At 43.4% G+C, this 18,792-nt stretch overlaps 1 protein-coding gene across 1 annotated transcript in view; it reads left to right on the forward strand.

Annotated features, from left to right (window-relative positions):
• Nucleotides 1–18,792, forward strand: part of hcn1 (hyperpolarization activated cyclic nucleotide-gated potassium channel 1) — a 46,027-nt gene that overhangs the window by 12,553 nt on the left and 14,682 nt on the right. Inside the window, exons 3-4 of the mRNA XM_084688009.1 lie at nt 9,233–9,394; nt 15,125–15,343. Of these exons, the coding sequence (XP_084544135.1) occupies nt 9,233–9,394; nt 15,125–15,343 (381 nt within the window). The remainder of the gene's footprint in view (nt 1–9,232; nt 9,395–15,124; nt 15,344–18,792) is intronic.

Here is an 18,792-nt window from a genome sequence, read left to right on the forward strand (position 1 = left end):
TGAAATGCTTTAAACATCACAGCAAATAGATAAAAAATGCAGGCGTGCTGGTAAAACCATTTCCTAAACTAGTGCACAGTGCCCATGATGCAGTAGGTTATTAAGATGTCGGTGAGACACAGAAACACAGATTTCTGGAATGAAGGATAGTGCTCATTGTCCAAGATGAAGTAGGTGACACACACACATATTCCTGGAATTATAGATAGCCCTTGCCCTGATGCAGCTGGTGTTATAATGTCAATTATGCTATGCATAATGTCAGCCAGTGTTGCCGAAAGAATATCACCAGAGGTCTCAATTGGCTCTCATAAAAGTTGGAAAATTGCCTGATGACGTCAATCCAAAGCAAATGATGCCCCTCGGAGTGTGGGTGAGTTCCTGGCTGTAGGTAGGAGTGTCAGACTGCACCATGTGATGGTGGTGCTGACTGACAGCGCTTGAGTGTCGCAGTCTGGTTCTAAATAGAACAAAATAAAATAGATCCAAGATGGTTTCAACCATCAAGAATCAGGGTGAAATGTATGATGCCTGTCACTGAGAGGGGCTGAAACAGATCCTACAAAGGGTAACATTGTACTGTAGAGTGACGGCTGGTAAAGGAAGAGCCATTCGGAGGTGGTAAATCATGGGATTACTGTAATCTGGTTTATTTCTCACTGTGCTTGTGTGTGGTGTTGTGTATGTGTGTGATGTTGGGCATGTGTGTGTGTGTGTGTGTGTGTGAGAGAGAGCAGCAGGAATGAGTGTTCCCCTAGATAGCCAAGATCACCCAAGACTTGGAGCTGCTTGAGCTCTGCTCTGTGTTGATCCACAGTGAAGGAAACGAGGGAGGGTAATCACATGCGTGGGAAACGACCACAGAAGATGAGATGACGCATCCACTAATTCATCTTCTGTTGCATTAAGGGTTCTGGGTTTTTCACATCTTAGTTAATGCTCTGGTGTCTGTATTCACAAAGGGCAAAACCGACACCGCTATATTAGTGTGTTGTGTGGATGTGTGTTATATTTGCTTACAGTATCTGTGTTATCTGATTAAAAAAAAATAGTAATGATTATTATTATCACTACCTGTATGTACTGCAATTCTCTATAGAGTTTACCAGACTGCTAACAGACCATTTAGCAGTTCCATAAAATCCCTCAAAGTGTGGTTAATGCTTGAAATGGATCTAAAATCTTAAAGGTGAGTTAAGGTTGTGGTAGGCTGGACTGCCAGGACCTGCCACTGCTACTGTTTACACAGACATAACGGGTCAGATGGTTCAATCCAGTCAGTCAAATCCCCTCACATGGGTCATAATCCTACCACACTGCCTCCTGACCACACACAACCCTGTCCAAGTTCTCTCTCTCTCTTTCCTCTCTTTTTAGACCTCTTTTGCCATCCCACCAGACATTCTGGTTGGTTGGACTGCAGACATCAGAGCCAGAAAAGGGATATTCTGGGGATTTGTCTAAACCCCAATAACAGCACCACTTAACTTTAATAGAATTCCTCCTCAAATTAGAATTGGGGAAAGATTAGACAGTGTCTGAAAAGCCTGTAGGTATGTGTCATATCCTGATTCATTTCCTGTTGCTTAGAAAACTGCTGTAAAAGAGACTGTCCAGCTTTTTATTGGTGGTTTACATAGAATTATACTTAAATACAACCCCCCCAATAAAAACAAAAAATCAAAAACAAATTTTCTTTCCTGCCTTTTGCTCTAGCTCTATAAACCAACTTATATAAATAGCCTGCACAGTTTAGGTTCAATTTCACAAGAGTTCTCTGTTTAATATGTAGTTACTTAAGTGTTCAGCAGTGTTCAATGCCCATACACATTCTATTTAAATTCCCAACACAAGCCCTCCTCCCCTTCTTGAATGTTTTACGTGTTGTAATTGCAGCAACTATACTTAGGAGGGAAGCTGAATGTGCTGTAGGGTCTGTTTGGTGGTGGTGGATGGCAGGGCCTTGACAGACGCGAGGCCTCTCCATGCAGCCTCTTCATCCTGGCTTCTTTGAAAGCAGCAAGACGTTGATTTCGCTCATGGAGTTATTAACTTGTCAGAGCCAAGGGCCAGGACCAGAGTCCTCCATCAAACATTAACAAAGGAAGTGGTACTCTGATTGTCCAAAATTGTGATTTCTTTCCTATTGTTTTGTGATTATGGCTGATTCTATTTTTATCATAATCACAGTCATGAGCTCTTGATACAGGATTACACTGTTGGTATTTAATTACATTGTTTATACATTATACAGAAATTAATCAGAATAAATAGGTATAAGCTTTTATGTAAGGCAGAAACATATGCCTTACATAAAAGGCATATGTTTATGCCTGAGCAGCACAAAGGACTGACTCTTTGCTGCCGGTCTGTGCCAAGTGAGTGTGTCCCGTTCATGGGGAAGTTACTCCGATTGGAAGTGTACAGATTAAGGCAGAGCAGAAGTGTCGAGGTTATCACGCTAGCATGACCAAAATAGATTCAGAGGCAGCCCCAAAGCAGGGTTCAGACAGAAGTGTTCAGAGACTCTCAGGGAATTCTGGGACAGGGATGGATGGATTGAGGGAGGAGTGGAGGGAGGGAGATCCAAGGACATGCATTGTCAAGAGGGAAGTTGTGAAAAAAGCGGTTTGCGATAAATAAATAAATGCTTACGTAACCATGTTGAGCTGCACTTTATGTTGCTATGGATCACTCCAAAGGAGTTGAGGACAGGATTTGTTACAGCTGTGAGTTAGTTGGAGTTGGCTTGTCTTTTCTTCTTTTTATGCAAGATAGTTAGACTGGTGTTGCAGCACAGCTTCATGTTTAAGCCATTCATCAAGATTTTCTTAGCATGGTTAGCAAATGACGTCACCTCTTCAAGTCTGTGGAGGGTCATTTGGAATTTGGAATACCTGCGTATACACTCAGCACCACTCCACTGGCAGCATTCATGCCAAAACATTCAAAGAAAAGACTACTTCGGTGCTGTCCCCCATGGAAAGCACCGGCCTTCAAACTGCATGAATGAAGGCACAGCACCTGCAGTTACTAAACTTTCCACAGTACCTTACAAGTCAACTGTTAGGCCTACTGCATCTGACTGTATTTGACATACTGTAGTACATAGATCATAGAATATACATTATTTACTGGATTGTCTGGGAATTGGTCCAAATTTAAAGGGAATGCAATATTCTGTCAGAATCCTGTTTGGTCTGGCAAGTTTTATTAAGTCTTCTGTATGTAATTAATTGTAACTGGACACTATGGGCATTCATTAAGTATCCAATTGACAGTCTTCTCCTCAATGTGTACTCTCTGACTGTTTGACTAAGGCATCATGCCCCAGTTTTCTCCTTGCACAGAGGTCTAAGTCTGCCCTCATCGATCGCTGCCTGGGCTTTAATTAATTAAGTCTCCAGCTACAAATTACTGGGCCCTCTAATTAGCTGAAACAATAGGCGGGGTGTGTGGGGCTGTGGTAGGTTTTTGGGGTTAGGTAGGGGACAAATATAACACCCAGTACATACTGGTCTTGGACAGGTCAAGAACACTTTAATTCATACACTGCTGCTGTCACATACAAGTGGGGTTCAGGTTTCATGTTATTGAAGTTTGGCTTTTACAGTCATTATGTCTCGGGATCATGTTATCTGTTCTCATAAATGGTCCTATAGTACAAAAGTATTCTGGGGGGAGGACTTGGAATGTGTCAAGAAGAGCAGACATGAGTTTGTGGTAGGCAGGGGGATGTAGATTCATTCCTCAATGTTTGCTGTGGCAGTTTCTCCATAACCAAATGAGAGTATGTGGCATTTTGACTGCCAGGACCGCCTGCACAAATCGATGCCCCCAAAGGATGACAGGTGTGTTTGCATGTGGGCTGTCATTGTTTGGTAAACAAAGACACTACGTAAACCTTGATTAAATGTGTAAAACATCCGCTTGAAATTCCTGTTAGTCTCTACCAAACTCAGGAAAAGGCAAAAATAAGCACAATACAAAAAAGCTAATGTTCAGTACTTTATCATGAAATAAGATGAAGTAGTTTGAACAACAACAACTTGCAGGACAATGTTAAGCGGAAGACATTTTCCTGGAAGCAGTTTGTCATCCTTCATTGTGAGGATGAGATGAATTTAATCCGTTCAAATTAGTCTCCTGTTAATCCTGGCTATGGAGGTCATTCATTGTCATTTCCAATTTAAAGATGCATAAAGCACAATTTAAAACTGTGTGTTATGCACGGTACAGACTGACAAAAAACTTCGCACTACTCGCCTTATTAGGGCCCTTTAAACTGACAAAGGGTTAGGGTTAGCTACGATACAGGGTGCTGCACATTCCTGCACATGCAGTTTGCTCTGAGGGCACACATGGCAATAACACAACAAACAGAAGTTTGTTGTGAATGGCTTAGGGGCAACCTTATCTCATCAGACTACTGTAAGTCATGGGTGGACAGGTAACCTCATTATAGGATTGCAGTCTCTCCATCAAAGAGAAGCTTAATTCCCTTATGCTTAAGTCTAAGATGTGTTTCCAAATGTCTCTGCTGGAAATGCAGCCACAGCTTTTACAATGGAGTTCGGTTTACTGTTTTGATAGCAAAAACATTCCCCCATATCTTCCTCCCCAAATCTTTACATTCAGTACATATAGTCTGAGAGGAAAGCCCTGCTCTAGGAACGATGATCTTGTTAATGGTGTTACACTCCTCAGCTCAGAGAGGAGGCATGTGTGATGAACTTGTTAATTAGGATTAGTGGGAGGTTATAGCCACACAAATCTGTTTGGAGCAGGCAGAACTGACAACATCTCTGACAAGTCCCGTTGAACAGCAGGATTTAAATAATTCAATTGACCATTGTGGAAGGAGGGATGGAGATCCCTCAACTTCAAGTGATTTGTATCTATAGACAATTACCCGTCTGTACTCTATACTAACGGTGTTGCCAGTCTGTGGTAGAGGTACTGCAGCAATAGCATATCCTGGAGAGGTTTTCCAAGGTGGATTTTGACCTCCATACATTCAACCTGCCAGAATATATTTGCACCCTGCAAACGAATCCCCATAATCTAACACATGCTAACACAATAGCCACAAGCATGTCTTTCTCACTTTTTCATCTGTTTTGACTCTTTTGTTGTGTTTTCTATTAGGTGCTGTTGACAAGGAGTGTTAAGACATTCTGTCAGGCCCCTGCTATTTCAGGCACTGTGTAAAACATTAGCAATTCAAATGGTCCACACTGAACTAGGGCTACCTTCAGTTTTTCACTCTCCCACAGTCCTGCAGAAATAGACATTGATCAGCCAGCATTATGACCACGGACAGATGAAATGAATAAGACTGATTGTATTGGTATCATGGCACCTGTCAGTGGGTGGGATATATTAGGCAATAAAGGTGAAGGCCCTACCTCACAATTTACGGGATTGAAAAGATCTGCTGCTAACTTCTTGGTGCCAGATACCACAGCCCACCTTCAGAGGTCTAGTGGAGCCCGTGCCTCGCGTGTCACGGCTGTTTTGGCGTCAAAAACGGGACCTACACAATATTAGGCAGGTGGTCTTAATGTTATATCTGATCGTTGTATGTTTTCCACACATGCCTGTGCGCTTGTGTGCTTGTTGTGCAATGAGAACTGACGTATACCCTTTCACACAGTCACACCATGCCACTAAGAGAGGATTGAAGCAAGCAAGATTGAGTCAGTGCCCACTGAGACAGGCATCCTCTGAGCTAATGGCTAATTATAGCCTTTCTGTGCTCCGCCCTGTGGATCCCCATGGATGGACGGAATCACAGAGATCCGAGCATCAGAACATCCACTTGCTCTTCTCTCTTCCCAGCACAGATCCATTCTTGTGACATGGAGGACGTTTATCCTAATCGTAAAATATCATAGACCATACTGGCCTGCGTCTCAATTCAGAAAATTCTCCAGCCTAGTGCCATCTCTAACCTGCCCGTGCCCTGTACCTCCCTCCATCCCCACCACCCCAGACCAACGGTTGGGTTGATGAAAGGAATCTGGCTGAACTGTAGGTGGAGCTACATCCATCTACTTGCCACAGATTAGATTGGGCAGTTAGGAAGGAAAACAAACAGCCCTCCCTCTCCTCAGCTCTCATCTGCTTTCCACTCCTCTCGTTTTCCCCTCATGAGTAGCAACTTAGAAATAAGAAAGACAACAAAGAGTTGATAATGCTACTTCAGATTACGGTCATACAGCACTTCTGTGACCTTGAAGAACTGAGGTTGGTGTAGAAGGTGTCCTTGGTCTTCCTTTCTTCATAACTAACGATTAGTTTCCAGCCAGCTGTCCTCTTCAAAAATAGATCATTCTGTCTGCTACAAGCACACATTTCCAATACTTGTTCATCTCATCCTGAAGGACAGTCCTATTGTCTGTATTGACAGCTGTATTAAATTGGAACTTATTATCGTCTTGGTTTATTACTGTAGACATACCTGTCCTTGACAGGAACCCTGTGTGCACTTAGCATAGAATGCATCATGCTTTCTGACTTTGAGAAAAGATGCACAATCACATTTCCGTTAGAAGCTGGGGGCTACTTAACCCTCAACTTGAGCCTGTAGGTCAGTAAAAGGGTTAGCAAAAGATTGGTGCACTGCATTAGGCATTTAGCAGTCTTAATGAATGGTGTGAAGCTGCATACCATACACTGATTGTAGTATCGACGTCTACCCAGGACCATGGCAGTGCATGAACGTGCTTGTCAAGATCGGCTGTGTTTATCTGTCTCTCGCATGCCCTCTTATCCTGCAGGTCAAAGAGTAATCAGAGAAATTGGGTACAGAATTGAGGGAAAATTACGGCCCTAAGTGACACAAAAAGCGCTGAGTGATTTTACGCGCTGTAAGTGCACAAGCCGCCAGGCTCCCTTCTCGGCATTCTCTCAGTTATCCATGTATGACTTATTAATTTATGCATCTCTGCTCTTTCTCTTCACTGCTCCTCTCCCCTCCTCCTCTCTCTCCCTTCTCTCTCTCTTGGCCCATCTGCTTGTCGCCAGACTGCCTTTCTGCTTAGCCAGCTCCTTTTGAGAAACAGCAGAGCTGGACACATAATAATGTTGTATTCTCGTTGGGCTCTCTATTATTGCCTAATCAGGTGAGATTGAATCTCATATTAATCAATGAGATTGATCACCATATTGCTTTTACTGTGACCATATAGTCACTGCTCTATTATGTGGTAAACTGGTACAATTGGTAGATGCTCAATAGATTCTCATTACTTATCATGACAAATTACAGAAATAAAGTCATCTAACTAATTATAATAATCTTTATGTTTTTTTGATAGTGTTTAATTGGCCATATTCTTTAATTATTGTCCCTTATCATTAAACTAATGTGGAATTACTAGCTTGGTTTTTAATAAACTCTATGTGAAATGTTATAACACTGTGTGACCTTGAAGAACTGCCCCTGGAGGAGAAGGTGTGTCATCTTTGGAACAGTATCCATGTTGTCTTTCCTTGTCTCCATAACTCCAGCAGGATATGATCGATGTTTAGTAAACTGTCCTCTTCTAGAAACAGGAGAACCTCTGACCTGTTACGATCACACATTTCCAACAAATGTTCATCTGGTCCTTTTTCTTTCTTGACAGCCATATTTATTTGCATATTTATTACTATGGACATACCTCAGTGTTTCTATTTTGAAAGCTCAGTAGATTTACAAACCTTTTAATGTTACTACTGAAAGGTCTTATCTTGGATTATATTATACAGTATGCTGTGTAATAGAGTAATTACCATGGGTGTGTAACTTTGTCAAGGTTTGTATAACCCAAGAGTAATACCATGCACCCCCAATAGTTATAATGACAGTTTTTTGACCTTGAATCCACAGCAGAGCAACTGGTCATATCCCAAGGCAATAATTTAGAAAACTAACCAGAAACAAAAGGTCACCATCTCTCACTGTCTGTGAATTTTGTTGAGCATAAAATTAACTTTTTAATCCGTCATTGCAGTCCGCTGCAGTATACCATAGGAGCCTATTAAAATACCATTAAATTCATGCATTAGTGACTTAAGCAGTTTATGGCGAGAGCAATCCCATCACCTTAAAAATAGATAACCATTACAGTACCTGAGGCCTCAGATAAGCCTTTCATTTGGGCACGGGGGGGCCATTTCTACAATTTGCTGAGCTTCACAGAATGGTTGATGGCAGGTTTATCATGCAAAACTGGCACTTGTCACAAGGAATCGTTCACAGTTTTCTTTCGTGAAAGGAATTGAGCTCAGGCCAAAAAAAGATAGAATGGAATAACCAGCCAGGAAATAAATTATGGGTTTTTCATGCAAATACGAACAGCTGAATTAGCCGTGCAGCCACTGAGGCATGTGGAAGGAGATTCTCTTTGTTCAGGAGCAATGTCAGAGATTTCTCGCTAATTCTCAAACCTGTTCAGCCTGTCACCTCTCTTACATCTCTACCAAAGATGCAGAGTGACCAATTGGTGGCTCCTATCACATTAAGGTTCAGACATACTGTTCTCTAAAACTAAGACCAATGTCTTTGGTAGGTTTTTGATGTTTGGCATTTTGTGTTTGATGAGACCAAGGAGAGGAGCGTCACACTTTGTATTCAAAACCAAATCCTTTGTGTTAAACCTCGAGCTGGATTATAGGTCAGTTGTAGTTCAGGAGGATTTGTTTTGATCTCTTCCGAGTCCACACTTAGCTGGTCTGTTCTTTTTGCTCCACTGGTCAGTTTGCTTTGGACGGTGTCCATGTTGAATTATGAACAGCACAACATCTGTGAATTACACAGTTCCCTGGAAGAGAAGGCAGTCTCAGGTGGTCAATCAAGCGTACTTTCCATGCTGCTCTCCCTATTCAGCATGTCAGTGTCAGTGTCCATGCCCCTGGCCAACACCTTACCTTCCTGCCATGTGAGTTCGGATGCTGTGTGGGCTACAAGATGTATCCTCCCTCCCCTGTCTCCGAGCACTTGTGCTGAAAGCCAACTAATCTCCTTTCTCTTCAATGGTATATCCTTGTATCGTTACGTCCAAAGGCCTTATGTCCTATGTCCAGATCATCTCAACTCGCAAACTGCGAGTTGTTCCTAGTCGTTCTAACATCTGTTGTCAGTGAGGGTACAGTGTGATAAAGAGGGGAGAATGGTTCATGTTAAGGAGCCTGCTTGTGGACTGACAGTGATCGTCTCTGTTCTTTTTTCCCACTCTTCTGGCAGATCTTCCATATGACCTACGACCTGGCCAGTGCTGTGGTAAGAATCTTTAATCTGATAGGGATGATGCTGCTCCTCTGTCACTGGGATGGGTGTCTCCAGTTCCTGGTGCCTCTCCTACAAGATTTCCCTCCGGATTGCTGGGTGTCGCTAAACGGTATGGTTGTAAGTATTATGCCCTTTTTTTATCTTCTTTGATCATTTTTTGTTTTGTTTTTGACTTTGATGTGTTGATGATTCTGGAGCTGAGTGTGTGAGGCAGTATCCTGCGAGCAAGACAGCACTGTGGACAGCGCTGGTATGACTTCTACTGTTGGATAGTGAACAGGTTTTCCAATGAGGGATGAAGAAAGTGGAAAAAAATGTACAAAATGAGCTGTTCTGGTGAACATGCGACAAATCCCCCTGAACCATAGTAAGTTCTGATGGATGAATGTCAGTGCACGAATCATTCATCTGATAATCCCTTGTCATCATGACATCTTCGGCCCTCCCAGAGATTAGATTGTTTTGAAAGCATGCTAAGCAGATATAATGCACTTTGAAGGACATGGCTAGTCTCTGATGATTCCATACATCATTGTTTCTAGGTCTTTCGCTAAACATTGTATTAGGTAACATGGGTTGAGAGGGAACTGAATACAGTTACGCAATGTTTCCTTATAGTGCTCAGTGTGCAGAACACGTGGATTCTAATGGATAGGCATGAACTGAAATAAAGAAGAAAATAAACTGGCCTGGGTGTCCTAATCATTCGAAGACGTTGCTTTTGACTCAGTCTTAAATAGATGTTTGGCCTGGCCTGGTCAAATAGCAGTCTTCATTTAGCAGCTTTCCAGGCAGAGCCAGACTCTCAACTGCTTCAGCACTCGGGGAGGTCAATGTCTCCCATCAAGGAAAACCTGCTACATTTGCTTTCCTTCTTAATACATTTTTTAGGAAAAATGTTTGACAGGATGACTTTGGGAGAGGTTGACAATGTTTATTGATCTGGTGTTGGTGGTAGAAGCTAATTTTGCAATTAAAACATTTGTTTGGAACAGAGCAATGAGCGGTTGATGATCGTGTATGTGTAAGCAGTGTGTTTTCTACAACACAGCACATCACAACACCTGTGCTAGATTTTGTTCTGCTGGGTCAGCAGCACAGCATCAGCTGCGATTACGGTGCAGGGGAGCATGCAGTCTGTCATCCATCTGAAGGTGCCCTCTAAAGATGATCTAAGGAAAACATGATACCTTATTTTGATATATACAGTATATATTTAAAGTAGAAATATGTCATACGTTGTGTTTTTGTCACTCCCTTTCTCTCATTCCCTTCCTCTCTCTCTCTCTCTCTCTCTCTCTCTCTCTCTCTCTCTCTCTCTCTCCTCTCTCTCTCTCTCTCTCTCTCTCTCTCTCTCTCTCTCTCTCTCTTTCTCTCTCTCTCTCTCTCTCTCCCTCTCTCACTCCCTTTCTCTCACCCACTCACTCCCTCACACGCTCTTTGCTTCTCTATCTTTTTCTCTCTCTCTCACTCTGTCTCCAAGGGAGGTCAAAAGCTCTAGGGAGCTTGGGCTGAGCTACAGTACTGGTAGGCATGCTAGCCTCCTGGGTGCTGATTGTAAACGCTCACCCAAGGATCTCACCCTTGCAGACTTGTATCCCAGGGATTCACAAGCACACAAACTGCTCTAAGCCACCACACTAGCAGTGAAAATGCCGCCTATTTTCAGTGTCACCCATCCTAATTCCACTCTATTGTTTTTGTGTAAGGCAGTGAAAGAACCAGCTCAAGCCTGAGAGAGAATTTGACATTTGAACTTAAGATCTAACCAAATGATCATGGAATTATATCATTGCCCTTCATCAGTGTCCATGCTAGAGGGTCAGTCTGCTCAGAACCACTTCTTTACAGTAATGCGTTCATCCAGTGGGCTACATAGATCATTTGCTGTTCATACAAGAATTAAAACAGCACCTTTGACCCTCTGCATTGTTTTCCAATGAGTTTTAATGACCCGTGGAATGGGTAGTGCGGCACAGAATCCTGTGAAGCATTATGGGACAAAAACTTTAGTTAAAGGCTTACACAAATGTAATTACGTCAAGTGATTAATCATTATCATTGGTGAACCATTAAAGGCATTGATTCACCTCACGTTGCCAGTTCGTTTGGCCTGGAGCATTGTCTCTCCTGCCCACACAACATGTGATCAATAGTTCCCCCGGCGTGAAGCGAACCTGTTTTCCTGATCTTTTCAGAGAGATCGATACAGATGAAAATGAACTAAAGGGCTAGTCTGCAGCCCAGCGTGTTCCCTTTAAGCTGAGGTTCCTGGAGAGGGTCGCTACGAGGGACAAAGGGCTAGTACATCCAACACGGGTTGGGATATTTTCTAACAGGACCAGATGCTTCACTTGTCAAATAGTTTTTTTTACCCTTAAGCATGACATTCCTTGGGTTGCCATAATGATATGAGATCCAAAGTTGGTCTAAAAATACTTCAAGCTGCTTGCCAGTGTCTCTACATGTGTCTCTGTGTCTCACTGCCAGTGTAAGGGACATTGTGTGACCAAAAGACCCGAGGCAAGGCAGCAATGTGTTGACAGGACCCTCCCAGATTCTGAAGTCAAATCCTTGACCAGCCCAGACATGCACCTCCTGACTCATCACACATCATCCATGTTTCCTTGGGAAGATGTTGCTAATAAAGTTTTATTTTATTGTCAATGCCATCTTCACACCCCACGCACACTTAAATGCCCTGCTTGGTGCTGTGATTCTTTTTGTTTCCTACTTGAAGGATACACAGTATGAGAACAAACGTTTTCCTTGCCACAGTAGGTATAAATACTTAATTTCATGCTCACCCTGTCACAGATGTGACTGTCGCTGCAGCATCAGATCAAAAGTTCTCCCAGGCTCAATGTGCTTTCCTCTGGAGTATTTTAATCTCTCTCAGATATGGACTGCATTGCATCACCCCCCCCCCCCCCACACACACACACACTCCTTTCTTCCCTACCAGGCAGGGATGGGGGGGGGGGTTGAAGATACTGCTGAGTGGCATAGATTTGGGGTATAGGCTGGTTATCTACATGACTAATGGCATGAGAGCAGCTCCTTCCTCTTTGGAACTGCATTTACTTAATCACTGGACAAGATAATGAAGCTGTCTCCATGAGCTAAGGGAGGGGAGCCTGTTGGGGGAGGAGGAGGGGGTTAAGTGTGGGTGTGGGTGTGTTGCAGGAGGGGGGGTTAAGTGTGGGTGTGGGTGTGTTGCAGGAGGGGGGGTTAAGTGTGGGTGTGGGTGTGTGTGGGGTGGTGCATGGTATTCCAACACTTCCAGTGAATCAGCCCAAATCAAAACTAGAGTTCTGAACACCAACCATCTAGGCATGGTGAGCAGCTGTTTAGGCACACCTCTGCCCTTTCCTCACCATCCCCAGCAAATCCACTGCCCCCTCCTAACAGGCCGCGCCCACTGTCCTCACAGTGAATACTCAGGAGGCAAGTTCGGGGCCCTCCTCGCCATGCTAATGCAGATTCATTGCTGTGTGAAATGTCATTTCATGGCTTTTCACTGGATCGATGCCACAGAATTGTTTTCTGGAGTGTTGAAACCTTGGGGATGAATGTTAAAGTATTGTTGGTAAACAGTTTATGCGCCAGAATTTATAAACAGACGTGGGAGGACATGGGTGGTTGAAATCCCTTTGCCTTTTTTTCCCTTTTCTAGGGCTTAGTGATTTTTGCTATTCTATGTCGTTTTCAACCCATTAGAATCTTACGTCTTGTTTCGAATGAGAAACTACATATGTCTCCTTGAGTCCTTTTGACCCCTTGCTTAAAATATATCCACTGTTTTGAATTGTCATTGGAAGCCTTCTTTCCTGCCTCAAATTTTAGAAACAGATTGGGCACTGCTTAGCCGTGGCAGATTTTTTGTTATCACATTGTTTCTGATGTAATGCTGCTGACAGGATTACTGTGATCGTAAAATATGGTTTGTTTTGTAAACAATTTGAGCTTTTTTTTCTCAGTGGGATTGAAAAGAACCATTGTTATGATGCACTGCCAGGGCATCTCTCCTGGCAGTGCCACGGAGGAGGGTGGGCACAGATTGGCATCATAGGCTTACACACAAGAGGGTTTATGTAACTTTGTTCATTTGATCGTGACCAGTATGAATGTATTGGTGTTAACTCTACAATATAATTAGGCCTCAATCTATTATCAATTACATATTCAGAGACATTCATAAATCTGCATCAAGTTCAACAAGGCATCTTTTGTCATAATTTGCACCACTTTTTTTCTCCTCAGTCCGGATATACTGCTGCGAACTTTCCCTGTTTTGTTGATGTTAAGTTTGTTAAATCCAAAAACCTATTGGTTCCTTGCTGTGCTACCTCAATGTCTTGGGCTCTATGGAGCCCTGGAGTGAAAATGTTGTTGGTTAATTGCACAATTTCTCTTTTGAAAATAGCAGGCAAAATTGTTTATGCCGGAGATGACTTGATGTTTACAACCATATAAATTCAGATTGAACAATTTAACAAACACTAGCCTGTATTTAGTACTTTGATTTATGTTTTGAAGTGATGATATACCTTATTCGGATAATCCATCAGAGATTCTGAAAGGTATGTTTTGATTCTGATGAAGGATAAGGTCAGCTTAACTATGCACACTTTCTATTGGTTTGCGAAATTTTTCCCACTCTTAGCTAACCCTGCACTCAAAAATCTAAATTTATATTGATCAAAATCAGTGGTTAGAACTCATCTTTGTTCTGGACCGCACACAGTGGTAGACAACACTGTAGTGAGAGACGGGACAGGGAAGGTGCAAGATGACAAAGGCAACATCACATACTTTATCAGATAGTGTGACACCGATAGTTCACAGTGATGAACAATACTGTTTGCGTGTCATTTGTAAAGTATTGCTGTGTAGGTGTGGAACTTCAGCTCGCTCCCTCAGCACTTTTACTTCACAGACGGGGAAAACAATCAGTATAGTCAGCAACTCGGCAACCACTACAAGGATGCACCAGAAAACACTCACATTCGTCTCCAGAATGGGCCTTACCCGGCTTTACAGGTGCAGCAGGCGCCAGTGCTGCATGGCTTTCAGCAGGCAGCAGGATTTATACCTGTGGGGAGACCTCAAAACCCAACTGTGACCCAGAGGTACAGAGACATCTGGAGGAACCGCAGGATTTGCATTGGCTCACTGCTTAGTATACAGTATGCTATATATACTGTATCACATTCAAAGTGGTACAAATGGTATTGTGCAAAAACCAAGACAGTCAAAGGTTCTCTTCTATATAGAATGTGTAGTGTAGTGTGGACCATGAGAGGACTTGATGAGAGTGTGTGGACTGAAACAGGACGCCCTGCCAGTCCCTAGTTTATGCTTCGTTGCTTCTGACACTAAATCCTATTAAAACACTTGTAACAGTCGTCCAGGGAAGCCAGAATCCAGGCCAGTTTCTCTTCCACTCTCGCTCACGGTGAAGGATTCTTGGGCCTGAGTCTGAATACGTCAGCCATCCAAAGGGAATGCGAGTTATGTATGTTGATTAGTAGCACATCCCAGCCATTGATTGTTTGTACACCCAGAGGCACATGAGAAAGAGAGGGAGACAAGGAGTGAGAGAGGAAGGGAGATGAAGTGAGAGAGATGTTGAGAAGGGAGAAAGTTTAGCCACTCAGTTTGAGCACGAGGCTCTCAAGCATGCAGACTGTGTTAGCAGAGCTTTCTGTGGAGATTCAGTGATCCATCAAAGAGAGGGATGTGGCATGCTTTCCTGGCTGTCAGGCTGTCTGTTTTCATTGATTGCTACTGGAGTGTCTGTTTGTCCCGTAACTTCCCCCACCATTCCTATTTCTCCCCCTGCAGAACGACTCCTGGGGTAAGCAGTACTCGTACGCCCTCTTCAAAGCCATGAGCCACATGCTGTGCATAGGGTATGGTGCCCGGGCACCCGTCAGCATGTCCGACCTGTGGATTACCATGCTGAGCATGATCGTTGGTGCCACCTGCTACGCCATGTTCGTCGGACACGCTACCGCTCTCATCCAATCGTTAGATTCCTCTCGCAGGCAGTACCAGGAGAAGGTAAGATGTTCATAACTTAAGATATTTCAATATTGTATATTTTTGTGATGGATAAATCAGCAAGATCATTTTTTGTCAAAGTATTTTAATTTGCGCATATGGAACAAAGTGCTTATTTAATCGCTGCTGGATTGGGGATGAGTTTGAGGGGTTGTAAACTCACAGATCACCAAAGAGGATTTTCCCAAGCGGATAACCAGCTTTGGTTGCAAAGGTTGATAGACAGACGCTTCAGCAGCCATGTTTGTTTGGGTGCTATCATGAAAACGTTTCGGGAATTGAATATTTTTTGTTACATCCCTGTTACATCATAGTTGCAAGGGTAGGTGATTATCCAATGTGCAAAACCTAGCAACCACCATCTGTGTGAACCGCTGACAAATTCAGAGTTCTCAGAAACACTGGTGGTTGAATGAACCATCATTCACTCATTGCGTTTTGACTCTGATGATTCAGTGTCAGTTTCGGCAGAGATGATCTCACACATGGGAACAAAGTAACATCACTTATGTTAAACAAGTGCAGCTCTGTCCTCTACATGGCATGTTAATAACCACTGTTTATCCATTGCAAATTTACACATGGATACAAAAACGTCCATGTATATACACACGCATATATACATACTCTCACACAGACACACACACACACACACACACTCTGTCTTAGACGCACATTCAACTGAATTGAACACATAACGCACATCAATTATCCTCTCCTAGGTAGGCAGCAGCCTTATCAGGGAAGGACACATCAGTAGAGTCACCTTGTGGGTGACAATGACAAGGCAGGCCCCAAATAGACAAAGCAGTTTATTAACTCGTGTCTCGCCTGTTTAAAAGCATTAGCTGAAATCGTTTCATTTAGATATGATGTCCTGACCTTGCCAGTCCAGCCGTTCAATGCGTGGTCAATAGAAATAGATCAAACAGTTAATACATTCTTTTGCCTCATATTGTTGGGTTTTTATGATGTAATTTACATTGTTATCAATGAATACATTTGCATATCTATAATGGTACCACAGACCATAGCTGTAGTTGAATTTGATGAGATTGCTCAAATATATATCAATGTTAGTCTGTTAGGACCAATAGATGATAGGAACATGTTCATGGGAGGAGCACCACCTACACTGTAGCAGGATGGTCATTCAACATCAGTGTCATCACTAAGATCCTCTTGATACTCCTTTAATGATGAAAGAACTCATTCTCTACCAATAATGAATTGTCTCAGTCAGATATCTTTGGCATTGTGTCGGCAGCATTATCTTGGCTCGTTTCCCTCCCGCTGCTTTGATCAAAGATCAGAACGGGTGATTAACCTTTGTTACGGGCAGACGACTGGAACGCTATTGAGGACCATAATATTCCATGACAGACTTGCAATACAATACATTCATGTGTTTGCCAATACATGTTGGACAATGCATGTTAAACTCTGTATTCTTATGATGCTAGTGGTTTGTCAATGCGTTAACCATGCCATATACTACAATGCGTGCGCTCGACACGACATAGTCATCCGTGGATTCAATCCATGTTTGTAACGACTCAAACCCAGTGAAGCACAGTGGCTGCCATGCCACCTCTGGGAGGATTTGCTGCATGGCCGTGCGGCTCAGGAGAGTGGCCACAGAGGATTGGCAGGCAGAGCTGAGGGCCTCGCTCCATGCTCATCTCACCCACCATGTCCCAGCTACAAGGGGGGGGGGGGGGCAGGGATGGAAGGATGCGGGCTGGAGGGAGTTAGGGAGGGATGGGCAGATGGATAAAGGGATGGTGAGAAATGTGCCGCCGGGATGGATGGAGAGGATGGAGGAGAGGGATGGTGGTTCAGCTAGAGTAGAGGGATGGAGGGAGTCACGGAGGAGAGGGCTGTAGGGAGAAATAGAAGAAAGATGGACGGAAGGATGGAAGAGAGAGAAGGGGGAAAGGGAATAATCCAACCAAGTGATGGTGAGGAATGGAGGCATACTGGGCAGGAAGGAGAGAGTGGGAGGGTATGGATAGCAGCCGTGTCTAATAGATGCCCCCTCACTGCGGTACTCAGGCCCCGGTCAACAGCTGAACTTGGGTGCAGCTGCAGTCATTTCAGCAGACCTAACAAAGTGAGAAAGGCTCTACATTAGAGCACATAGTATGTTATAGATTCTGAACACATAAATAGCTGTCACTGATGTAATACCTCAGCCTCGTATTAGACTTAAAATATCCCCCAACTTTGTACCATATTCCAACAGAATCTATTTCCCTCAAACAAAGCCTGGCCCCTTATCTCCTCATCACAGCTGTACAGAAAACAATGCAGACATGGGGAGCAGACAGGCTTTTGTCACATGGACAAATTTCATTTAAGAGACCATGTCGGCCTAACCTTGGCTCAATTGTGGCCCTGCTGCAATTGTACGTTGCCTTTGACCTGCCTCTGAGGATAACTTGTGCCTCTGGTTACTTGAGCATGTGCTTACTCGTCCCTCTAGTTACCGGGGATCATTTTTTTGTGGCGTGGCCTTTGAGTGGACGTTTAAATTCATACCCCAGTCATGTACCTGTGTGAGTAAGCAGAGCTCCAGCTGATTAAAATGGATGAGCTGTTGAAGTACCCTTCCGTACCTCTCTCTCTCTCTCTCTCTCTCTCTCTCTCTCTCTCTCTCTCTCTCTCTCTCTCTCTCTCTCTCTCTCTCTCTGTCTCTCTCTCTCTTGCTGCAGTGTCTCCCTCCCAGCAGACAATGCAGCATCCTCTATTTACATACATCATTGAGCTAATAGGGGAGCAGAGTGTCTGTGATGTGCATTTGGCAGGGAGTCAATATTTGCCTTTAGGTGGCTGACCGGGCTGACGTGCTTGGTTCAGTCCACGGGAATTGGATTAGTCCATCCCTCCCGACTGTATCACCAAATTGGAGAATCTGAATACTCCCGTCAATTCATACATTTATAATGACATTATAATGGTTAAAAAGCTTAGCATTACCGTTTATCTGAGAGCCAAGATTCTTAGTGTTCTCAGATTTACGTTTCACCAGTGACAAGATGGAGGGATCTGTGGGAGTGTGTTTCAGGTGGGGGGTTTTCCACCTCATTTCTTGGTTCAGATGTCTACAGTTGGACCATTCTGCTGTCTCTGCACCAGATTCATGTTCTAGTACCATAGCATTGCCTTGTCAAAGCTCTTGGATCAATGCAATGACATTGACCCAGGATTCAACAAAGAAACTTTAGAGATACTGTACTTCTTTGAACTATGGGTTCAATGAGGAACTCCTCAAGTTATGTAGTATGCATGGATTCAAATGTGCGAACGTGGGAAGAGTAGTGGATTGAAGTAGTTCTAATGTTGAGTTGAATCAGTGGAGATATCATGTGTGCAGAATGGCAGGGTCAAAACGTTGTCAGTATTTGGCATTATCATCTAGGCAAACCCATATATTATTTACATTTTTT

This window comes from Hypomesus nipponensis, chromosome 22 (assembly GCF_054491055.1).
Source record: "Hypomesus nipponensis isolate SF chromosome 22, ASM5449105v1, whole genome shotgun sequence".
NCBI classification, from domain to species: domain Eukaryota; kingdom Metazoa; phylum Chordata; class Actinopteri; order Osmeriformes; family Osmeridae; genus Hypomesus; species Hypomesus nipponensis.